A 21,941-nucleotide genomic window follows, 5' to 3' on the forward strand; every position below is an offset into this window, starting at 1 on the left:
CCACACAGTGCCCCTGACCTTGATCCCTTCCAGTCTGAGGCCCCTCCATGGCAAAGTGATTCAATTAAGGCCTGGTTCACAGAGAGGGCTAAAAACAAGGGGAGGGGAGGGAGGAAAAACGAAGTGCCCAACAACAACAAAAATCCTCCCTCCCGAGAACAATTTCCTTCTATGGATTTTTAAGACCAGCGGCTGGAGAATCACTTTCTTGTTTCTGTGCTGTCTCTCCAGTCAATAAATAAGAGGGAAATAAAGGATTTCAGAGAAAATAGAATGCAGTCAAAAGGTAAATTGTGGTCTTAAAAGCTCCTAAGAGACTGTCACCGACTTTGAAATGTTTCCTAGTTTGAGACCATTTCTTCCTGACTACATGGTTTCCGCTCCTTTATTTGCATCTCTGGGAGGTAATCTTTAAAACTGATTTTCCCCTGGTTGCATTTCATTGGCAAAGAAACTAAACAGGCTGCTGCATTACAGTAATAACATCAACACTGCAGCCACCTTCGCCTTAATTATTTCTCTGTCTTGCCAACAGAACCAGTTAAAGGAGATTTATATTTGGGTGGGGAGGAGGGGGGGTGAAGTGGCATGTGTGTGGATGGGTGAGATAACCTGGAAAAAGCGATTTATCCCTTGTTAGGTGTCAGAAGCAATAAAAAAAAAAAAGTAAAATAATAATAAAAAATACGAGAGGTAAAAGGTTTGGGCCATTTAAGTAATAATAATGTCAGCATTTCACCTGTGTCTTGCTTAATTATTTCCTTCTCTCAGCTCCGCCACCTGAACCAGTTTAGATAAGATTTCAGCACGGATAAGGAGGAAGAAGCTGTATTCTCCAAAGCAGATAAGCTGCTCTTTCCAATGGAAAGGAAGAGAACACGTCACTAAAGCCCTCCTGCTGTCTACTCCAGAGTCATCAACAGCCTCTTAGCAAAAGTCTTGCCATAAAAGCTTGTGAGGTTTTGCAAAATACTGTAAGATAAGAGAAAAGCACTTGTAAAGACAAGGAAGGGAGGCTGGAGTGTGCAAAGCAGCTCATCACCATCCCTGTCCAGCCAACTCACACTCGGGGTGTGTGAGCAGGGAGGGAGCAACTTGTGTTTAAGGAGGGTCCAGAGGCTCTGCAAAGGTCTCCTTGTACATGCAGGATGTCAAAGCTGCCTTCTGAGCTGGCTGTGCTTGAAAGTTACCCCCTTCCAGACCTCCTGCTCAGTCCTTTTAGGTCTTCCTCCCTTCCAAGAGATCCACATCCACCTTTTTCCTTCCTCCAAGTGCTTTGGAACAAGGCTGGCTTGCCAGGAGAAGAATTTGGTAGTACATGAGGTCATAGAATCATGGAATCCCAGAATGGTTCAGGTTGGAAGGGACATTAAAGCTCATCCAGTCCCATCCCCTGCCATGGGCAGGGACACCTTCCACTAGCTCAGGTTGTTCCAAGCCCCATCCAACCTGGCCCTGGACACTTCCAGGGATGGGGCAGCCACAGCTTCTCTGGGTAACCTGTGCCAGGACCTCACCACCCTCCCAGGGAAGAATTCCTTCCCAGAATCCAATTTCTTCCCAATATCCAATCCAAGCCTCTTTCAGTTTAAAGCCATTCCCCTTTGAAGCCCCCCATGACTTTGCAGCCAGGGAAAGGAGGCAGGCCCAGGGCTCCTGCATGGCTGGGGCTGGGGGTCTGGCAGCTCAGGGCCCCCCAGGGCTCCCACTCAGGCCCTGGGAGCCACATTCCTGCTGCTCCCTGCAGGCACTTCCAGCTCCAGCCCTGCCAAGCTCCACGTCAGCGGCTGCCAACGCGCCCGGGGAGCCGCAGATGGGCCCTCGCCTGTGTGCAAACACTCCCAGACACCTTGGGACACCCGTGAACAGGCTGCTGGAAGCTCTCCATGCCCGGGAAGGAGGCTGGGAGCCACGGAGAGGGGGTTTGGTTGGGTGGGAGACGCTGCCAGGAGGAGGGTGAGGTGCTCTTGGCTGCTCCGCGCTGCACAACATTGCTGGTGCCGTGGGGAAACCTTTCAAAAGGGAAAGAAGCAGCTCTCTGGATCTGGGAGCTTCTCCCTTCCACTTGTACTGAAGAATTTACTTTTATTATTATACAGTTTTCCCCCTTCAGCAGCTCAGATGTTCTGCCTGCGTTTCGCTGCTGACCCGCAGGCCAACCCTCAAAGCAGTGTTTGCTCAGGGTTTGGCATATGAGGGGCTTTAAAGTTCTTTTTTTTCTTTTTAAATAAATTCAGGGTGGGTGAAAACTTTCCCTCTTGATTTATAACGGGGCTGGGGAGTGATGCTGCATGTTTGTGCTGGAAGGCAGGAGAGCAGGGGGTGAGGAGGGTGCACCTGAGCAACCTGGTCCGGCGGAAGGTGGCACTGCCCATGGCAGGGGGATGGAACCAGATGAGCTTTAAGGTCCCTTCCAACCAAAACCAGTCTGGGATTTTGGGATTCTGTGATATCAGTGATGTCAGTAATGAGGGAGAACCAGGTGGAGGGTCAAAGCTGGAATGAAGATGGATAGGAGGGACAGTGGCAGTGGGATTTTCTGGAGGTTGAGGCTCTGAGCAACCTGGTCTAGTGGAAGGTGTCCCTGCCTACAGAGCCAGAGGAGCTTTAAGGTCCCTTCCAACCCAAACCAGTCTGGGATTCTGGGATTCTGTGGTGATTTCTGGGCCATGATGGCAGTGCAGGGGAGAGGAGACACCTCGTAGCAGGAGCAATGCTTGGACCTGTGCACTCCTCGTCCTCACAGGGGGTGAAAAACGTCCCCCAGGAATTGTCACTGACCTCTTTGCTCTCCTTAGGACCCCAAACCTGGAAGCTAATTGGATTCTGCTGCTTCAGCCCCCAACACTGGGGCTGGATTTGGCCCTGTGGCTTTTCCCACAGAGCCCCCCTGCTGCCACTTAACGCTTCCCAGCTCCTCCAGCTTCCCTTTGCCTGGCCCTGCCTTCCCACCCTGCCTGATTATATTGGGTCTGCATGTGTAAGTACAGCCTCCTGCCATCCTAATCATCTAAAGTGGCTATTTGAATAACAGTTGTTGGTGCCTGTAGTTTCCTGTAATTTTCCAAAGGAAACAAATCCATGCAGACTGCAATTTTGCGCCTATGAATTTTGAATGAACATCTCTAAGAGCCTCAAATTCCCTCTCTCCCTTCCTTCCTCCCCTCCCCTCGCCTGCTTCCCAGGCCCAGCTGAGCCAGAGGCTGCCATCAGAAGGGTGTGACTGAGTGGCTTCTTTCAGCAGGAGGATTTTGGGCTAGGAAGGATCCACTCCCCTCAGGACAGGCACCAAAGCACGAGGCCACTGGCAGAGCTCACTGGGGAAGCTGGAGAAGGAAGGTGGTTGGATTGCACCCAACCTGTGGGAACAGAGCTGCTCCATGGCAGCACAAAGCAGGGCATGGAGACAGAGACATCTTTTGAGCCTCAGATGTCAGGATTTAAATTTGTTTTGTCAGCTCCAAATGAAGCTCGGGAGGTCTCTGTCTACCCAGCTCTGATGGTACCTGCCCTTTGGAGCTGCTGCTGTGGGCCAAGACCTTCGAACTCAGAGGAGCTGGAAGACATTTTTCCTCCTGAGCTGATCTCCAGGATGGAGATAGTCCCTATTTATGACAGAATCCCAGACTGGTTTGGGACTGGTCCCAGATGGGACCTTAAAGCCCATCTCATTCCACCCCCTGCCATGGGCAGGGACACCTTCCACTAGCCCAGGTTGCCCCAAGCCCTGTCCAACCTGGCCTTGGACACTTCCAGGGATGGGGCAGCCACAGCTTCTCTGGGCAACCTGTGCCAGGGCCTCACCACCCTCACAGGGAACAATTTCTTCCCAGTATCCAATCCAAACCTACTCTGTTTCATTTTAAAGCCATTATAACCCTCTCTCTCTCAAGTTTCCCCTCCTGTTCCTCTGTGTGCAGTTTTATAATACTGAGGGTTCTCCTTTTTTATGACATTGTTGTTTTTAAAGTGTTTTTATCACCTGGTTTTATTACAAAATTACTGTGCAGCCCCCCCAGTGCTGTAGCAGTGAGGAGGGAGAGTGATTCTGGAAATGCAGCAGTTCTTTCCTGAACAGCTTGCCGGGGAAGGGGCTGTGATTTGGTGATGGATGGAGTGCTTCTTATCCGGTATATTTTTATCCATAAATATATAAAGCACTTTGTGATCCCAGTGGATACAAGGCACTATATAAATGTAAATCATTATCATTATCATTAAACACCTCCTGCATCTTTTAAACCTACCAGTTGGAATCAGATACAAACGGGGCAGCTGCTGTCTGGGTTTTGTTGGGGAACCAAATGTGAGAGCTGCCATTTTTGGCTTCGTTAGCAATTAAATGGGATCTCATGAAAGACCCTTATTTTTCCATCACGATTTTTTTTTTTCGTGCTGCCACTGATTTGAAAGTCACTTCTCACCCACTAGGAGAAATGTCTGCAGAATTCCCTAGCAACAACCTGAATAAGAAACAGGCACCTTGGGTATGTGGACGCTCCCGGGTTATCCCGTGGGATGTCCAGTGTCCATCCCTCTGTGCTGCCGTGAGCTGGGGATGGTGAGAGGATTCCTCGTGTGCTGCCAGGTCACAGGGAGGAGAGTTCAGCCCCTACATGATTTATGACTCAATGCAGATTGGAGACACTTGTCTCCAGAGCTATGACTCTGCAGCATTTGTGCTTGGCCGCGGCCCAGCCCTGGAATAACCGGCTGCACAAACCCCCTGGATGTCGCTCCCGTCGCAGGGAAAGAGGCAGGCTGTGCTCATAACCCAAACTTTCCTGTTTCTGCCTCTCCCAGCTTCTTTTTCCCTTTCTTTCAGGGAGGGATTGGAGCCTGAAGGACTCTCTCAAGGTTGCACACAGAGGCTTTGGCAGCACAGAAAGGAACCCGGGACGTGCATTTTTCCATCGAGGCCATAAATCACTGGATTCCCTTTCTGCCCATACAGCCAAGGATGTTGGGTGTCCCTTCCCAGCACTTCCCCATCCATATTTTGTCACTAAAGCCTGTCTTCCTTCCCACACTTCCAGCAAAGTCACCCAGTACCAGCTATTGACTGCTTCTCCCTGTGGGAATTCATCTCCAGCTGCATTATCCTACAGTCATAGAATCCCACACTGGTTTGGGTTTGGAGGCACCTTAAAGCTCACCTTGTTCCAACCCCATGCCATGGGCAGGGACACCTTCCACTAGACCAGGTTGCTCCAAGCCTGGCCTTAAACCTCCTGTTTGGGAGTGAGGAGCACAGTCTAAGATAAAAGTGTACTTTTCAGTGCATTTTTTCATCCTTCCAGTGATCCATTAGCATTTCCCAAAGGGACATGACTGATGCAGGGCCTGGCTACACTCAGAGCATAGTGAAGGGCAGGCCCTGACCCCAGGGACTGGGGACTGGCTGTTCCCACCACCCAAGGGATCACCAACAACCATTCACTTCTCCTTGTCACGACACCAGAAGGGATGGACTTGGAAAGCTTGGATGTGTCCCATGTCTAAGCCCTGGCCTTTAACCCTCACTAACCTGCAAGCAGTGGCTTACAAAGGTTTTGCAACATTTAGAAAGAGAACCAGGTTTTTCCTAGTTCTCTATTTTTTCCACCCATGTTTTTCATCCTATTTTCCCCAGCCTCTCATGAGCTGCAGCCTCCTGCTGCCCAGGGGAAATCTTCCATTTAGCTACATTTTCCTTTCTCATTTCATGCTGTAATGGGGATTCATCATAGGTGTTAAATCCGTAATTTGCCATGAATCCCTTGTCTCTCTCTGTGGAGGTCAGAGTTGAGGAGTTTAGAGGAACCCGATTGTGTGGCTTCATGCCTGTCCTGGGGGAGAGCACCAACCTAATTCCCAGGAGCAGGAGGAGGCTGGAGGGCCCTGGCTGGGTCATCCAATGCTATGTCCATACTTTCCACCTCTCTTTGCCACCTGAAGAGGCAAATTTGAGCACACGAGGCACCTTTAATGTCAAAAAAAGAGTAATAGCTCCTTCCAGAGGGTCATTTATCCAACCTTTCCTTGGCATGTGAGGAATATCCTGGAGCTTGGGTGGTTATTTGCCTCTTAATTACCAAGGACACCCACAGGTCACCCATTCAGACGTGACTATCCACTTTTGCAGCCCAAGGTGAGCCAAAAGAAATGCCACAGCCCCAAACCCATCCCAGCCCTACCGCTGGACGGGAAGCTGAAATCCATCACACTGACAGGGGCATCCAAAGCTACTGGGAAGTGCCAGGACCATAGAGCACCGTGATGGATGGGTAACAGAGAGATTCATCACAGGGTTCCCAACCCTTCCACCCCCACGGGCTTGGACGGGCTGGGCTGGAAGGGCTGAACCCTCCCATGGCTGGCAGAGCAGCTCAGGGGGCAGGGCTGGGCAACACAACACGGAGCAGGGAAATGCAAGATGTGCAAGGAGGGCTGGCAAAGCTCTTGGAGCCAGGAAAACACGACCCTGCAGGCTGGGCACCAGCAGAGAGCCGGGGTGGCTCCAGGCAGCCTCTCCCAAAGCGTCTCCTGCGCTCTCCGGGCTGGTCCTGCCCCGCCGAGCCGCCGGGTCATTTTTCACCGGGGGGATCGATAGCAGAGCGGGGGCTGTCGCTCAGGTGATGTCACGCTCCGAGGGCCTCGTTCCTCTCTGCCAGCTGACAAGGGGAAGGGAGTCAATACTCGTGTCAGGTCACTAACAACCCGCCGAGCTCCTGGCGGTGACGGATCCGCGGGCTGAGCGGGCTCCGAGCGCACCCCGGCGCTCCGATCTATATCCCATCCGTGTGTGCGCCTGGGAGAGGCACCAGCGGAGCTCTGGGAGCGCAGATGCGGATCCAGGGGAGCACGGGCAGGATGCAGATGGGGGAGTTGTGTCTTGATTGGCAAGAGGGAGAATTGTGCGTGGGCGCGCACGGCACAGAGAGCTCTGCACGTGCGGGTGATGCCGAATGCAAGGTGTCAGCGATCCAAAAGGGCATGAAGCAGAATAATGTCCCCTGTCCACAGGCATTGCAGAGAGCAGGAGCTGCTGGATGCAGCGTGTGCTGCAAAGGGAAAGGCTGGTGCGATGCAGAGGGAGCTCTGGCTCCCCCGTGGTTTGTGCAAACAGGGGGGGATTTAGGGGTGGGACACTGGGGGGTTGTGCCCAGAGCAGGAGAGGGGGCAGACACGAGCCCAAGTGATGAGCACAGAGGGATCCTGACACACAGCAAACACCCCCACAGCACCTCACAGCGACCTCACGGCCATCGCAGCCAGGAGTGACTGCTCGTGGTTCTCCTGTGAGGGGCAGGGGGGTGGCAGAGCCAGGCAGAGGGGCTGGGGGGAGGGAAGGGGATGACAGAGCCCTCTGTGCTTTGCATCCATCAGGTGGATCCAGACCTGCAGACTCTGTGCAGAGAAGGTAAATGCTTCGTGTTCGATAAGAACAGGGATCAGGACCGCGATGCCCTCCCGGCCCCGAGACAAGGAATCACAGATTGGGGTGGGAACCCGGGCATTAATCATTCCCAGCTGCATCTCTTCCCATTTACTCTGCGGCCCTTCAGCCTTCAGCGTGCTGGAAGGATGGCTGCTGTGGCTCTGGGGATTTGAGGAAGGGGAGATCTGATGGGAGAGGTGGCATCACCCAACCCCGGGGCCCAGGGCTTTTAAGAAAACAGAAATTTTGCAAATGTGTGAGCCCAGAACCTGGAACAGGGTTTGAGGGAACAGAGGCAGCATCTGCTCAGTGCTGGCCTGGCCCTGCTGAGCTTCCCTTTGTGTGATTAAACACCAGCCCCTGCTCAGAAATAACCTTGTCCTGTTGGGAAGGACACGGACCTTTTGGAGTGGGAGGCCACAGAGATTCCCCAAGGGCTGGAGCCCCTCTGCTCTGGAGCCAGGCTGGGACAGCTGGGGGTGCTCAGCTGGAGAAGAGAAGGCTCCAGGGAGACCTGAAAGCCCCTTCCAGTGTCTAAAGGGGCTCCAGGAGAGCTGGAGAGGAACTTGGGACAGGGGATGGAGGGACAGGACACAGGGAATGGCTTCCCACTGCCAGAGGGCAGGGTAAGATGGGATATTGGGAAGGAATTGTTGGCTGTGAGGGTGGGGAGGCCCTGGCCCAGGTTGCCCAGAGAAGCTGTGGCTGCCTCATCCCTGGAAGTGTCCAAGGCCAGGTTGGATGGGGCTTGGAGCAACCTGGGCTAGTGGGAGGTGTCCCTGCCCATGACAGGGGGTTGGGTCCCTTCCAACCCAAACCATTCCATGATTCTGATGCTATTTATCATTTTTAATGCCTGTAATGTAAAACAAAGCCCTTTCTTAACTTCCTTCTCCCCATTTGTACAATCAGAAAGTCGTTGTTGTGCCGCTCCCACACCGGCAGAACCTGAGATGGGTGGACGTGTCCCATGGAGCGTTTCACCCTTGGCCACACCACAGCCAGGATGTGCTTCATGGCCATGTGGTGGTGGAATTTTGCTTGTCTCCTTCAGACTACAGAGAATGGAGCTGGTGCACTTGCTGCCTTTCTCCTCCAGACAGACACGGAGCCAACGACCCTGGAAAGGGGGAAGCAGCACTTCCCAACACCCGGATGAAACCCACCTTGGGAGGACCCATCTCTAGACTCAATTTTTTAGCCCACAGTCCCTCTCTTTGGGCTGGTTTCCAGCTCTAGGCTACATGAGGCAGAACTGCCTTTCCCCTGGAATTCGTGCAGAGCCCTGCTTTGCCTGGCTGGGCCCGGTGAATCCCACAGGGATGCCTTCCCACCCCAGAGCCACACAGGGGCACGAGCAAGGAAACCCGGCCACCCTCTGCTATCAAAGGGAGCCGGCTCAGAGTGCTGTAAACTTAAGCTGCTCAGACATGACATCAAATATTTAGGTTATTTGGGATTTGCGCTCGATTGTTTGATGTTTCTATTTCATTCCCAGCAGAGCCGGTTGCTGTTTTGCCACTGAAAATATTCCCAGCAGAAAATGCAGCTTTGTGAAGGCCCAAACTTGTTCAAGGAGAAGAGACTGTCTGGAAGAAAATGATCACATTTTCATCACTTCTTTTTTTTTTTTTTGTTCTGAATTGACATCCTGGCTCTACATGCTCTGAATTTTGCATTCAGAGAATTGAGTTCTATTAAAAAGTGTGGAGAAAAGGTTCCAAGCTGAACTGTTTCTGGATTTGAAACATCACCTCGTTACATTTTCTCCTTGCAGATCAGCATTACAAACAAATACTGAAAAATGGCCTTTCCCAGGCCATAACCTCTTTATTTCCTGATCAGACTCTGCTAAAGAGCAGGAAAGCTGGGAAATGCAGATGTCTCAAGCTGCCAGCCATCATTTTGGTAATGGAAATGCTTCCTCTGCTCTGCAGGGGAGCACTGGGAAGACTTGGCAAGGAAGAGGATTGGAATAAAATAAAAAATGAAATAAAAAGAGGGAAATGGTTGTGATTGAACGTGGTTGCACTTGACACCCCAGTGACCCTCCTTTTCTCCCATCCCTGACTTGTGCCATTGTCAGAGACAGGAGCTCTGGCTCCAAATTAACTTAATCTGTAGAGTTAAATAATTCATGTTGATTTAAGAAAGCTTTATTCCTAATGGGACACAAGTGAAGGCAGAGTTAATATTAGAAGAGGCCATGGATGGGGAGGAGGGAGGGAATTAGACTATAAAAGGTGAAGGTACAAGTTAATTGCCTATCAATTATTCACCTTAAGCCTCTGGAAGTAGCAACCCTACCTCCCTCCTCACACCCTCATATCCCATTTTCCTGGTTGCCACCAAGTTCCCACTGGCACCTCTGGGACCAACCTTTTCCCCGTGACAAGCAAGAGCTTCCCGGGACAGTCAGTGTGCGTGGCAGGGCTGGAGGTGTCACGTCTCCTGCTGGGAGGACAGACCAGGACAGGCCCAGGATGCTCCTGCCAAGGCACCAGTGAAGGAGAGGAACCATCCAGGTTCCAACAGCTCATCATCCCTCTGCTCCACTCGCCCTGGCCTCCTCCATCCTCCCAGCACGGCCGCTCCTGGTCACTGAGGGTCCATGAGCCCGTGGTCCCCTCTGCCCTCCCCTCTGCTCCCTCCAGGGGAAGCCAGTGCTCTCTTCAAATTGCTCCTCGCTCTGCTGCCTCCGAGATCTGGGAGCTCAACACTAATTAACGGGTCTGTAAATCCCAGCTCGGCTGGAGGGGCCTCAAATTCCTTCCCGGTCCCCCGAGTGCAGAGGGATCCACGAGCGAGCCCTGCGGCTCCTCCAGCTCCACGGCTGGCAGATGCATATTTTAACAACACACATCTGTTGGCAATATAATCCCTTGTATTTGCCCTCCCTGCTCGGAGCTTTGATGGAAGACCGGAGGGAGCTCTCCAGTGGTTACAGCCAAAGTGTTTGCTTTGCAATTTCGCTCGATTGCTGCCTGATTTTATTTTTAAATTTCTCCGAGTCCTAATCAGGCTCTTACTTTATTTAATTAATACCTCGGCTTAGTTAAATAGATCATAAATTAAGCAGCCCTGCCATAAAAGATGTACCAGGTAGCACATAGCCCTCCTGTGGCTTCCCAAGGCCTGCCTGGCTTGGGCTCCCCTGTCAAACTGCCTTGACATCCTTTGCTTGCAGAAAACATGGATGCTGCCATATCTCCCAAATCCCATCCCATCAGCTTTGTCAGCCTTCCCTGCTGGGGCAGAGATCCCAAGAACATTGGGCAGTGACTCCTTCCCCAGACAGTTTGGATAATGGTGGCAGGGAAGGTGAGGGAGAGCTGGAGAAGTGGGGCCCTCCAGCTTTGGGATGGGTTGTAGCCACATTCCTAAGGAATATTTGTCGCTGAGACTCCACAAAGAAAAGCTTTTCCCTGATGCTGATGACACTAATAGGCTCATCCGTCTGAATGTTTGGACTTCCAAGGCTATGGAATGATCTGTTCCACTACATTTAACCATGTAGATTTGAAAACAATGTGACAAAACCTTAAATATTTAATTAAAATATGATGTAGCTCTGCATCTGAGCAGGGAAGCAGGAGACATCAGTCCCATAAAGCTGTTGTCAGACATGAATGACAGCAGTTGGAGCTTGGATTGGGAGGCATTAGGGGATATCTTGATACCAAGGAAGTGGAAAAGCTGGCAAGAACAGACAAGGTGGCACCAACCTATGTAAAAATAACAGGCAAGGTATTTTCCAGAGACGAGGCTGGGGGTGATAGAGCAGGATGGGGCTCCCCAGAACTGCCTCCAACACCCAACTTGGCTGATGAGCCCCTCGAGTCTTTGGCAAACCAGCAGCAGATGTTGGGCTCCCAGTCAGCAGCCCCTCCCAGTCACCAGCCCCTCCTAGCTCTGCCCTATCCATGACAAATCCTTTCCTTGAGAGCTGTCCCAGATCCAGGGATGCCCAGGTGATGTCTGCAGTCTCAGGTGAAACTGGGCACACAGGGATGAAGGAACACCCCACAGGCATCATCCAGTAAGGCAGAGCAGGCAGCCTCGGCACATCCCTTCCCAGCCCGGCGAGATGAAACCTGGGAGATCCACACCCCTCTGGAGCAGCTGCCTGGCTCACAACTAAATAGGCTCGTGCACCAGATCCTGAGAGGAGCAATGTGTGCACAGCTGGTGGCACTGCACATCTGGAACCGCCAAAAATGTCCCTCCCTTGCTCTGCACAAACACAACACGCAGCGAGTTCAGCCTGACAGGCTGCACATTGCACCAGCTGCCAGAGCCAGAGCTGGCTCCCAAAACACAGGGTGCTGAGGCACCTGCCCCTCCTGTGCCATTTCTGTCCCCTCCACTGGGGTGGCTAAAACACAGAGCACAGACCCCTCCCCGTGGCAGCCCCACCCTCACTGCCGGCGCTGCAGGACACACCGTGGGAGCCACTGGTCACCAACCACCTCCCGGCCCCTCTCCAAGCATGGGATGAGCCCTCCTACCTCCCCAATCCCCCTAAATTTCATGTAATCACAGAATTGCCCAAACTGGAAGGGATCCACAAGGATCATCAAGTCCAACTCCTGGTCCTGCACGGGACACCCCAACAATCCCACTCTGTGCCTGAGAATGTTGTCCAAACACTCCTTGAACTCTGGCAGCCTTGGGGCCACAACCATTTTTTCCCCCCCAGAACATCTGCATAAATACACCTAAAGTGAAAGATGAGCCACCAGTGGGTTCCAAACCCCCATTTTCCCACCAGTTCGGCCTAAGCTGAACATGCTGTAACTTTAATTTTCTTAAAAGGAAAACACTCTGCAAATATAAGTTGCTGAACATCTTAGGTAAATGTACCAATTAGCAACTACCATGTATATCCACATAAACATTAACTACCATCTATTCAACACATTCCATAACCCCAAAGATAATAACGATTTCCTTTTGATCCATAAAAACATCTCTCTGCTCAATCAACGCTTCGCGGCGGCTCTGACGTACGCCCTGGGACTAAATTAGTTTTGAAATCTTTAGCTCTAATTAAATAACATTATTTCTTTTGTCTGGGCTCCGGCAACTTTGACAACAGGAGGAGGGAGCCCGGGCGAAGGAGGGGCTGTCGGAGAGCAAGGCAACGTTCCCGCTCTCCGGCTCATTCCCGGGATTCTTTCATGTGTGGGCACATGTCAGAGCTCGGAGCTGCTGCCAGGGGTTGATTGAGCAGAAGGATGGATCAAAGGAAAATCATCATTATGGTGGGGGTCAGGGAAGGAAGGGATGGCAGCTGTGTAAGTTCAGGGGTAGGGAATGTTGGAGAGTTGTGGAGAGAGAAAAACAGACACGGGGGAAACTGCAAACCCAAAATTAGAACTTGTTTTCGTGGGGAGGTGCAGGCTCTGGTGAGGTGAACCTTCAACCACCACCACTGCCTTAATTCACTTCTTTTGGCTGCTTAAAACTAATTAGTGCTGATCTGACTAAAAGCACTGAAAATCTTGCATCTTTTTAAAAGCTTTTCTTTTTCCCTTGGAGATTAACCAGGGGAAAAAAAACCCAAACCAACCAACAGCAAAAAAACCCCAAATCCAAACTTCAATTTAAAGAAACTTCAGTATGCAAATGGTTTCAACTTTGGGGGTTGAATAATCAGGATGGATCTGGGAGCAGCAGTACAGGCTGGGTTTTGTCCAAGCTTTTCAAGAAAAATACCATTTTCATTAACTTCTCGGAAGCCTCGTGCGTTCCGGGAAGCCTCGCTGACGCAGCCTTTTCCCAGCACTCCTGGGGGGAGACCCCCCTGCACCAGCTGCCAGCAGGGCCCTCTGGATCTGCCAGAGCTCTTCTCCCATCTCCCACCCATAAAGAGTCTTCACCAGATTTTGGGAGCCACTCCTAGTTTGCAATCCCATGCAACACCCTCCTGTGCTGCTCATGGGAAGGATCAATTACTGAGAAATGCAGGATGATCGAATATTAATATGAAGATAGGATGAAAATGCTGCAATAGTGAGGAACCAGCCTTTCCTCCAGCGGTGGATTCATCCTGGTCCTGCTGCAGAGCAGTGCTGCAGGAAGGGTATCATTATGATGACACTGACTCTCTACATATCCTTAAATTTATGGACATGCACTCTCCAGCTGGCATGTAAATTCATGGAGCTGAAGTGCCAAACACTTGGTGCCTCTGTTACTCATCCCGGGATTGCTGTGCTCCATCCCTGAAGTGCTTCACTCCCTGAACAGCTTCCCTTGCTCCCGTTCTCAGGATCGAGCTGCACCCCCACTGCTCTCACCATGGATTAATCTCCATGAATTCATTCCCATTTCCTCTTGATTGAGCAACAACACCTTCTGTCCCAAAGGACAAAAATCCCCCCCGGAGTGACGGGGAGACTCACCGAGGACGGTCAGCCGGGCAGGTCGGGATCGGATGGCAGCCTGGATGGCCTGGCACTCGTACACGGCGTCATCCTGGAGATCAGCCCTCAGGATTTTCAAGTGGTGCTGTCCTGACAGATGGTCTCCTACCACCAGGTAGCGCGGGTAACCTGCCGGGCACAGCGCACGGGTCAGGAGCTGGAGCGATGGGCCCGAGGATGGAGAGCACAGACACAGAGCCCCAGCACCCCCCAGACATTCCCAGGAGCCAGGCAGCTTCCTCCCCTCCTTGGCAGCCAGCTCCAAGAGAGAGAGAGAACCCTTCCAAATTTGGGAAGGAGACTGCACATTTTGCCCTACAATTTCAAAAGAGAAGTGCTGATGGAGGGGTGTTAACTGAAATCCTCAGGAAACATGGAATCACAGAATGTTAAGGACTGGAATAGACCTTAAAGATAATCTAGTACCAATCCTCCTATAGGCAGGGACACCTCCCACTAGACCAGGTTACTCAGGGATTTATCCAAGCTGGCCTTGAACACTGCCAGGATTGGAGCATCCACAGCCTCCGTGGGCAAGGTAAAAGGATGAGCCCTTCCATTGGGAAACCCATCACCTCTGGCCCCTCTGCGACCTGTCACGGCATTCCCTCAGCTCCTGAAGTCAGCTGTGGTGAAACCCTGGAATAATTCCATGATTGGTTCTGCTCAAAGCTGGGTCTGGAGGCACCAACAGCCCTGCTCAGCCTGGCTGGGCACACGAGGAGCATGAGGGGAGGAAGGCTGCCCTCAGCCTGGCACACCCCGTGTGACACTGCCAGCCTGGCACACCCTGTGTGACACAGCCAGCCTGGCACACACTGTGTAACACAGCCAGCCTGGCACACACTGTGTAACACAGCCAGCCTGGCATACCCTTTGTGACATGGTCAGCCTAGCATACTCTGTGTGACACTGCCAGCCTGGCACACTCTGTGTGACACAGCCAGCCTGGCACACTTTGTGTGACACGGCCAGCCTGGCATACCCTGTGTGACACAGCCAGCCTGGCACACTCTGTGTGACATGGCCAGCCTGGCACACTCTGTGTGACATGGCCAGCCTGGCACACCCTGTGTGACACAGCCAGCCTGGCACACTCTGTGTGACATGGCCAGCCTGGCACACGCTCGGGCCTTGTTTCCCGAGTTATCATCAGCAGGATTTGCTCTCCTGAACCGCGAGAAATACAAGTGATGGGTTTGTTTGTATTTCGCTAATTAGACACTGGCTGAGCTGGCATCACACGAGCTGGCAGCTCCTCTGGCTTCCAGCAGCCCCAGCTCTGTTAATTGTGGAAGTCATTCCCATCAGCTCCGTACTCCACTGGAGCTGTTGTTACCCAGTCGAGCTGCAAGGTCTTGCATGGAGAGCTCAGCTCTCTGATGGATGTGAAAGCTGTGGCTTTGAAAAACAGGAGAAGAGGGGGCTGCTCACCCAGGCAAGGCTGTAAATGAGCAATTACATGTATTAATAAAAAAGAGAGGGGAAGAAGCAGCAGGCATTGCACTTTAGGGTCCCTGGAGACCAGAAAACACAGAGCCTCCCCTGGTTTCTGAACACTGCTGCTGGGCTGGGGGAGAACTCTCCCAGATCTCCCAGAGGTTGAGCAGAGGGAACGTCACACGTGCCCACCCTCTGCAGCACTCGAGGGGACGAGGCTGCAGATCCTGAAGGGCTCCCAGCAAACACTCTGCCTTATTCATGTGAAATATTTCACTCACAAATCAGTGTTTTCCAGCAAAATACATAGAATAACCTGCATAACTTCCCCAGGATTGCACCAGTCTTCACCAGCTGCAGTTAACCCTCAATCCCAATGCGGGCATGGGATTAAATAATGAGAATTCTGAGGAATTTGGTTACCAAACTTTAATTTGACAAACGTAGAGCTTAAGGAAGCCACAAGTACCTGTGGGCTGCAAGGAAAACATTTATCCAAAGCAAACAGAATTGTGAGTCCCTTCCAGCTCAGGATATTCCATTCTATGATTCTTTTTATTTTTGACAATATCAAAACAGGCACTTTCAACATTTACAAGACATTTCATCCTGCATTTTGGAAATGTGACATTTGTTTCCAGAAGTCAAGGAAACCGAAGCAGGGCTTTCCAAAGGGTCAGGTGACACCTGAGGGAATCAATAGTTTTGTTTCAAAGAAGTGCTGATGAAGGAGTGTTAACTGAAATCCTCAGGAAACATGGAATCACAGAATGTTAAGGGTTGGAAAAGATCTTAAAGATGATCTACTCCCAATCCTCCTATGGGCAGGGACACCTCCCACTAGACCAGGTTACTCAGGGATTTATCCAAGCTGGCCTTGAACACTGCCAGGATTGGAGCATCCATGACCTCTGTGGGCAAGGAAAAAGGATGAGCCCTTCCACTGGGAAACCCACCACCACTGGCTGGGTGAAAAAAGTTCTGGTTTATTCCAAGTTTCAAGGGTTTTTGTTCCAAGTTTCAAGGGCTTTTATTCCAAGTTTCAAGGATTTTTGTTCCAAGTTTCAAGGGTTTTTATTCCAAGTTTCAAGGATTTTTGTTCCAAGTTTCACTTGGGCTGGGTTGGAAGGTTTTGTAGTTGAAATGAAAACATTGCCCCCGAAATAAATGCTGTGGTTGTGCCTGCACTGCTGGGGAGGGAGAGCTCCTGCTTTCCTTGCTCAGGGAGGGTGGTATTGAAACAGGAGGCCAGGCCCAAAAGAGTTAACTAAGAAATATGGGCCTACTAACAAGCTACTAACATCCAAAATGATCTGTGCTTGTTCTGTTCTTCTTACTGGACCAAAACTTAAGAGAATGGTAAAAGAACATGTCATAGGCCTAGAGGTAATAAATTAAGATGCAGTCGGATAAGGTAGACATTTGAATAGAAGAAACAGGCCAGGGGCCAAGGCCTTCTCCAAGCCTCAGCGAGCGGGTCAAGAACAACAGAAGAGAAGGGAGGTCAGGCCGAGGAAGACGAGAATTAGCCCCCAGACCCCTGAGGGCCAAGAGAAGCACCACTCCAAGCCCCTCCTGAGCTCCACCTACACTCTGCCTGTTATTAATATGTATAGATAGATGTTGTAATCACTTGAATATGCATTTAATCAGATACGAAAATTGTATAAAACCTGCTGATTTTGTGTGAAACTTTCAAGCAAGTTTGTCCAGAGCGAGCTGGCTTGCTCCCAACGTTGAATAAACAAATACCTTGCTGCTTAAAGATAAAAAAAATCTCTGAGCAGTTTCTCAGAAAGATTTTCTGAGTTCAGTATCCCGACTTACTTGAGAGGTCCCGTCCGACTCCAAGGGCCAGCCCGTCCTTGATCCAGAGCACGATGCCATTGTACTCGGGGATGGCACAGAGCAGGGTCACGGGCTGCCCCGCGATCACCACCTGGTCCTGGGGCTGCTGCGTGAACGACGACGCTTGGCCTGGGGAGGGCAAGGAGAGAGGAAGAGAGGAGCTGTCAGTGCTCCAGAGGTTTGCAACACAATGCAGCAGTTCCTTGGATGCAACAGCCAAAGATGCTCCTGGCACAGCACAAACCGGAGCTCTGCGGCTCTTAATTATGGGATTGTTCCAGAGAATGGTTTGTGTGGGAAGGGACCTCAAAGCTTGTCTTATCCCACCCCCTCCTGCCATGGGCAGGGACACCTCCCACTAGCCCAGGTTGCTCCAAGCCCCATCCAACCTGGCCTTGGACACTTCCAGGGATTCAGGGGCAGCCACAGCTTCTCTGGACAACCTGTGCCAGGGCCTCCCCACCCTCACAACCAACAATTCCTTCCCAATATCCCATCTAACCCTGCCCTCTGGCAGTTTGAAGCCATTCCTTATGTCCTGTCCCTCCATCCCTTGTCCCCAGTCCCTCTCCAGCTCTCCTGGAGCCCCTTTAGGCCCTGCAAGGGGCTCTCAGCTCTCCCTGGAGCCTCCTCTTCTCCAGGTGAACCCCCCCAGCTCTCCCAGTCTGGCTCCAGAGCAGAGGGGCTCCAGTCCTTGGAGCATCTCCGTGGCCTCCTCTGGACTTGCTCCAACAGGTCCACATCCTTCTTATGTTCCCAAAGCTGGACACAGCACTTATTTCCCCTGTCACACACTCAGACAACCATTTGCAATTTTTTCCCTCCCTTTGTAAAAAGCAAATATCACAGCAAAGGGGCACCAGGCATTTTCTCCAGGTACTTTATCCCAAATTGTGGTGGTAGTGTTTTATCCACCAGGATCACAGACAGAGGAGCAGCAGGACATCCAGAAGCAGCAATATTTTGTATTACACATAATAAAAGAGCACATTGGTCCTCTGCTTCTGATTTTTGCTCCCCTCTATGTGCTCTCTGCTAAATCAGGGTGTTCAGTTAACGATCAGCTATAAAACAACCGAGGGCTGCTGTTCCCTCTCCTCCCAGAGTGTGACCTACTGGTACTTGCTGGGAGCTTCACACACCTCTGGAGAGGAAAGGAAGGACCAGCTCTGGTTCAGCACAGCCTTCTGCCAAAGCTTCATCCAATTTGCAAACTGTTTGACCCTAACGAGCCAAGCCTGTCACCTCCCACCTCAGTGCTCCAAGAGTGGGGGTTAATCATCCCTCTCCACATCCTCCCCCACCCTAAATGCTTCAACACCAATTCACAGCCCCCAGGTCACCTCCTGCCGTGGTGAGATGTCTCACACCTCGAGTGTGGGATGAAACGTCTCATTTTCCACGGGAAGCACTGGAGTCGGTGTAACCTCTTCCACAGCAGGGCTTGCTCAGCAAAATGTTTTATTTTCACTCTCTTAAATACATCATCATCCCTTGGCTTCTCCATGATTGAAAATCACTCACAGAATCACAGAATCCCAGAATGGTTTGCATTGGAAGGGACCTTAAAACTCATCTTGTTCCAACCCTCTGCCGGGGGTAGGGACACCTTCCACCATCCCAGGTTGCTCCAAGCCCCATCCAACCCGGCCTTGGACACTTCCAGGGATTCAAAGTGTTAAATCCAGCTATTTTTTTTCTTTCCATAATGAGTGCTCTGTTTTTTCCCTCAAGTAAGGTGGGACTGTGGGATGCCCACACAGGACATCTCTGTGTGGTTCCACGGTGTCAGTTCACTCCCCTCTCTCAGATGTGACCTGAGCTTGTAAAGAAAACAGTGAAAGCAAGAAAAACCACTGACAAAACAGCCCTGTCCCAAATACACATCAGGGATATCTTAGATGATTCCTTTTGCTGCAAGCCAGCACATGGAAAACAAAGATCATTAAGAATGGAAAAGACCTCCAAGATTATCAAGTCCAACCTTTAACTGAATCCCATGTGGAATCACAGAATCTCCTGAGTTGGAAGGGACACACAAAGGTTATCAAGTCCGACTCCTGGCCCTGCACAGGACAACCCCAAAATCCCCCACTGTCCATAGTGTCACTGTGAAATGTTGGAAGGTCCTAAATGTGAAGCCATTTCAGGCAGACTGGGCTCCCTGTGAGCACAGTTCTGGGTCTGAGCTGTTTGCAGAGCACCTCAATTGCTTTGCCACCACTTAAAGTGTTGCTCTGACTCTGGACAGAGGAGAGATCTGAGAAAGAGGAGCTGGGAGAAAGGCAGGATGACTGGATTGCTCCTTGCCGTGTTACCTGTGGGATTTTAATGACCAGGAGCCTCTCTGGGTGGGAATTATCTCCTGCACCAGGCAGGAATTCAGAGCCCTCACCCCTGTGCTGTCAGTTCAACACACAGAGTTGCACAGGGCTGAAGGAAAAGTTCTTCTTTAAAACCAATTTGTTAAAGCAGGACAGTCTCCATGTGATCCACCCCAAATCAATTCAACCCTAATTTCCATTGACTCCGTTTAATCACCGGCTCGTGATTAATCTGAAACCAAGGGCAAGTGTGACACAAGTTCTCGCAACTCAACTCGTTTCCAGATGAGCTGCTGGGCCTTTCTTGCAGGGCAGAGCTCCAAAGCTCCATCATTTTCCTCCTGGTGCTGCTGAACCAACGTGTGAACGCTCATATTTCAGTTTAATTTATCGCAGCTTCAGCTCCCTCCCAGCCAGCCCGAGGTGTGCGGGGAAGAGCAGAGCTGTCCTTTCCAAATTCCAGCTGCTTTACACACATCGAGCTCAAAAAAGCCCGGCTGAAATTTTTACGGATCTCCAGGTGCACCTTGAGCACCCTATTCCCGGGAATTTCAGAGATCCCAGGTCTCCCAGCACCCACTTGTCTTCGAGGAACTCTGGTTTCCAGCACAGGTGCTCCAAGAGGCCACGGTGGTGGCTCTCAGTGAGGTGCTGCATCCACAGCAGGGCAGGTTAATTCCAGAGGAGATTCCAGCTCTTCCTGCTGGGAGAGACTGGCTGGAAGTCACGGTGGTCTCTGATACCAGCACAAACCCTCGTGCTGAATTAAGATTTAAATATTTGATTTCAAATGGAATATGAATCAGTTCTGAGTTTTATTCAGACTCATAAAGGACAAGCACTAATAGGATAACAGGGAAAAGTGCAATGAGAGAGAAAACTCGCAAAGGAAGCAGAAAAAGGGAGCATTTTGCTCTGTTGCTTTGTTGTTTGTTTGTTTTTTTTTTCTTTAATATATATTTTCCACCCGCTAAGTGGGTTTTCACAGCTCACTCTGTAATCCTGACAATTCCCAAGGCGAAGTCAGGCGAGCAGGGACAGCTCAGGAATGCAGCAATAACCTAAAAAGATCGTTTTGTCAGCCAGAATTCTCTGTCTGGGAGCTGGGAGCTGCACGAGCCCTGATGAGAAACCAGAGGCACAAAGTGGTGTCTGTGCCCTCTGCAAATGCCCATTAAGCAGAGGCTTCATTTGCTAATTGCTGTTGGAAATGAAGCCCTTTTTAGTTTTGGGGTTTTTTTTCCTTTCTCTTTTATTTCTTGATTTGTTTTAAAGATGAACCAACGGTCATGGAAAATCAGAGCAGAATCCTGGCATATGTCTCCTGTCCTTTCCTTCCCTCTGTTTGTTCAGTGTGAAAAATTGTCACTTAAGCCCATTTTTTATTCATCCAAGGCTCCTTTTCAGCTACAAACAGCTCAGACTCAGCCACAGCAGAGGAGAGATGGGTGCAAGGACCTTAAGAGCATTACCTGGCCCAGTCCCTGCTCCATGGCAGGATCATCTCTCCCTAAATCACAGATAAAAAAAGAGAAAAAAGTACTGAAGGCAGAGCTCAACTCGCTTTCAAATCAGCTTAAAGTCTGATTACTGGGTTTAACTGGGTTTGGAAGATCAGAGGCCCGTCCACGTTACAGCTTATGTCTTAATGTCAAAGGAACAAGTAATTTGCAGAAAAGTTTTAAGGGAGATAAGATACTTGACAGAAAATAACTGAAAATGGGGAGACTGGGAGAGGGTGATTTACAAATGCAGGTTGAGTGGTTTCAGCTACAAGAAAATGGGCTGAAAAACGTCAGTTGGGTATTTTCCTGTGAATGTTTAGAAGGTTATTACAAAATGGTGCTTTGGTTTCAAAGCAGGTGGTTTGACTCCAACCTGTTGGGCAAGCAGGAGTTTCCTGTTCTCTCCCTTTCCAGAAAACAGGGTTTCAACAAAAAAATCCTGTTCTGGTTAATCCAAATTCCTGCAGAGATTGGAGTTCACCACAGAATCCCAGAATGGTGTGGATTGGAAAGGAGCTTAAAGCTCATCCAGTCCCCCTCCTGCCATGGACAGGGACACCTTCCACCAGCCCAGGTTGCTCCAAGCCCCATCCAACCTGGCCTTGGACACTTCCAGGGATGGGGCAGCCACAACTTCTCTGGGCAACCTGTGCCAGGGCCTCACCACTCTCACAGCCAACAATTCCTTCCCAATATCCCATCTAATCCTGCCCTCTGGCAGTTTGAAGCCATTCCCTGTGTCCTGTCCCTCCATCCCTTGTCTCAAGTCCCTCTCCAGCTCTCCTGGAGCCCCTTTAGGCACTGGAAGGGGCTCTAAGGGGATCTTACAGTGTCTAAGAACCTCCTCTTCTCCAGCTGAACATCCCCAGCTCTCCCAGCCTGGCTCCAGAGCAGGGGGGCTTCAGCCCTTGGAGCATCTCTGTGGCCTCCTCTGGAGTCACTCCAGCAGCTCCAGGTCCTTCCTGTGCTGAGGAGC

At 50.9% G+C, this 21,941-nt stretch overlaps 1 protein-coding gene across 4 annotated transcripts in view; it reads right to left on the reverse strand.

Annotated features, from left to right (window-relative positions):
* The window catches only part of KIRREL3 (kirre like nephrin family adhesion molecule 3), a 359,483-nt gene that overhangs the window by 81,153 nt on the left and 256,389 nt on the right, over positions 1-21,941 (reverse strand). For all 4 annotated transcript variants that reach the window (XM_032709608.1, XM_032709606.1, XM_032709605.1 and 1 more), the window contains 2 exons: positions 17,116-17,265; positions 13,828-13,977 (listed from right to left, as the gene is read on the reverse strand). In XM_032709608.1, the coding sequence (XP_032565499.1) occupies positions 13,828-13,977; positions 17,116-17,265 (300 nt within the window). The remainder of the gene's footprint in view (positions 1-13,827; positions 13,978-17,115; positions 17,266-21,941) is intronic.

The sequence above is a fragment of the Chiroxiphia lanceolata genome, chromosome 23 (genome assembly GCF_009829145.1).
Source record: "Chiroxiphia lanceolata isolate bChiLan1 chromosome 23, bChiLan1.pri, whole genome shotgun sequence".
NCBI classification, from domain to species: domain Eukaryota; kingdom Metazoa; phylum Chordata; class Aves; order Passeriformes; family Pipridae; genus Chiroxiphia; species Chiroxiphia lanceolata.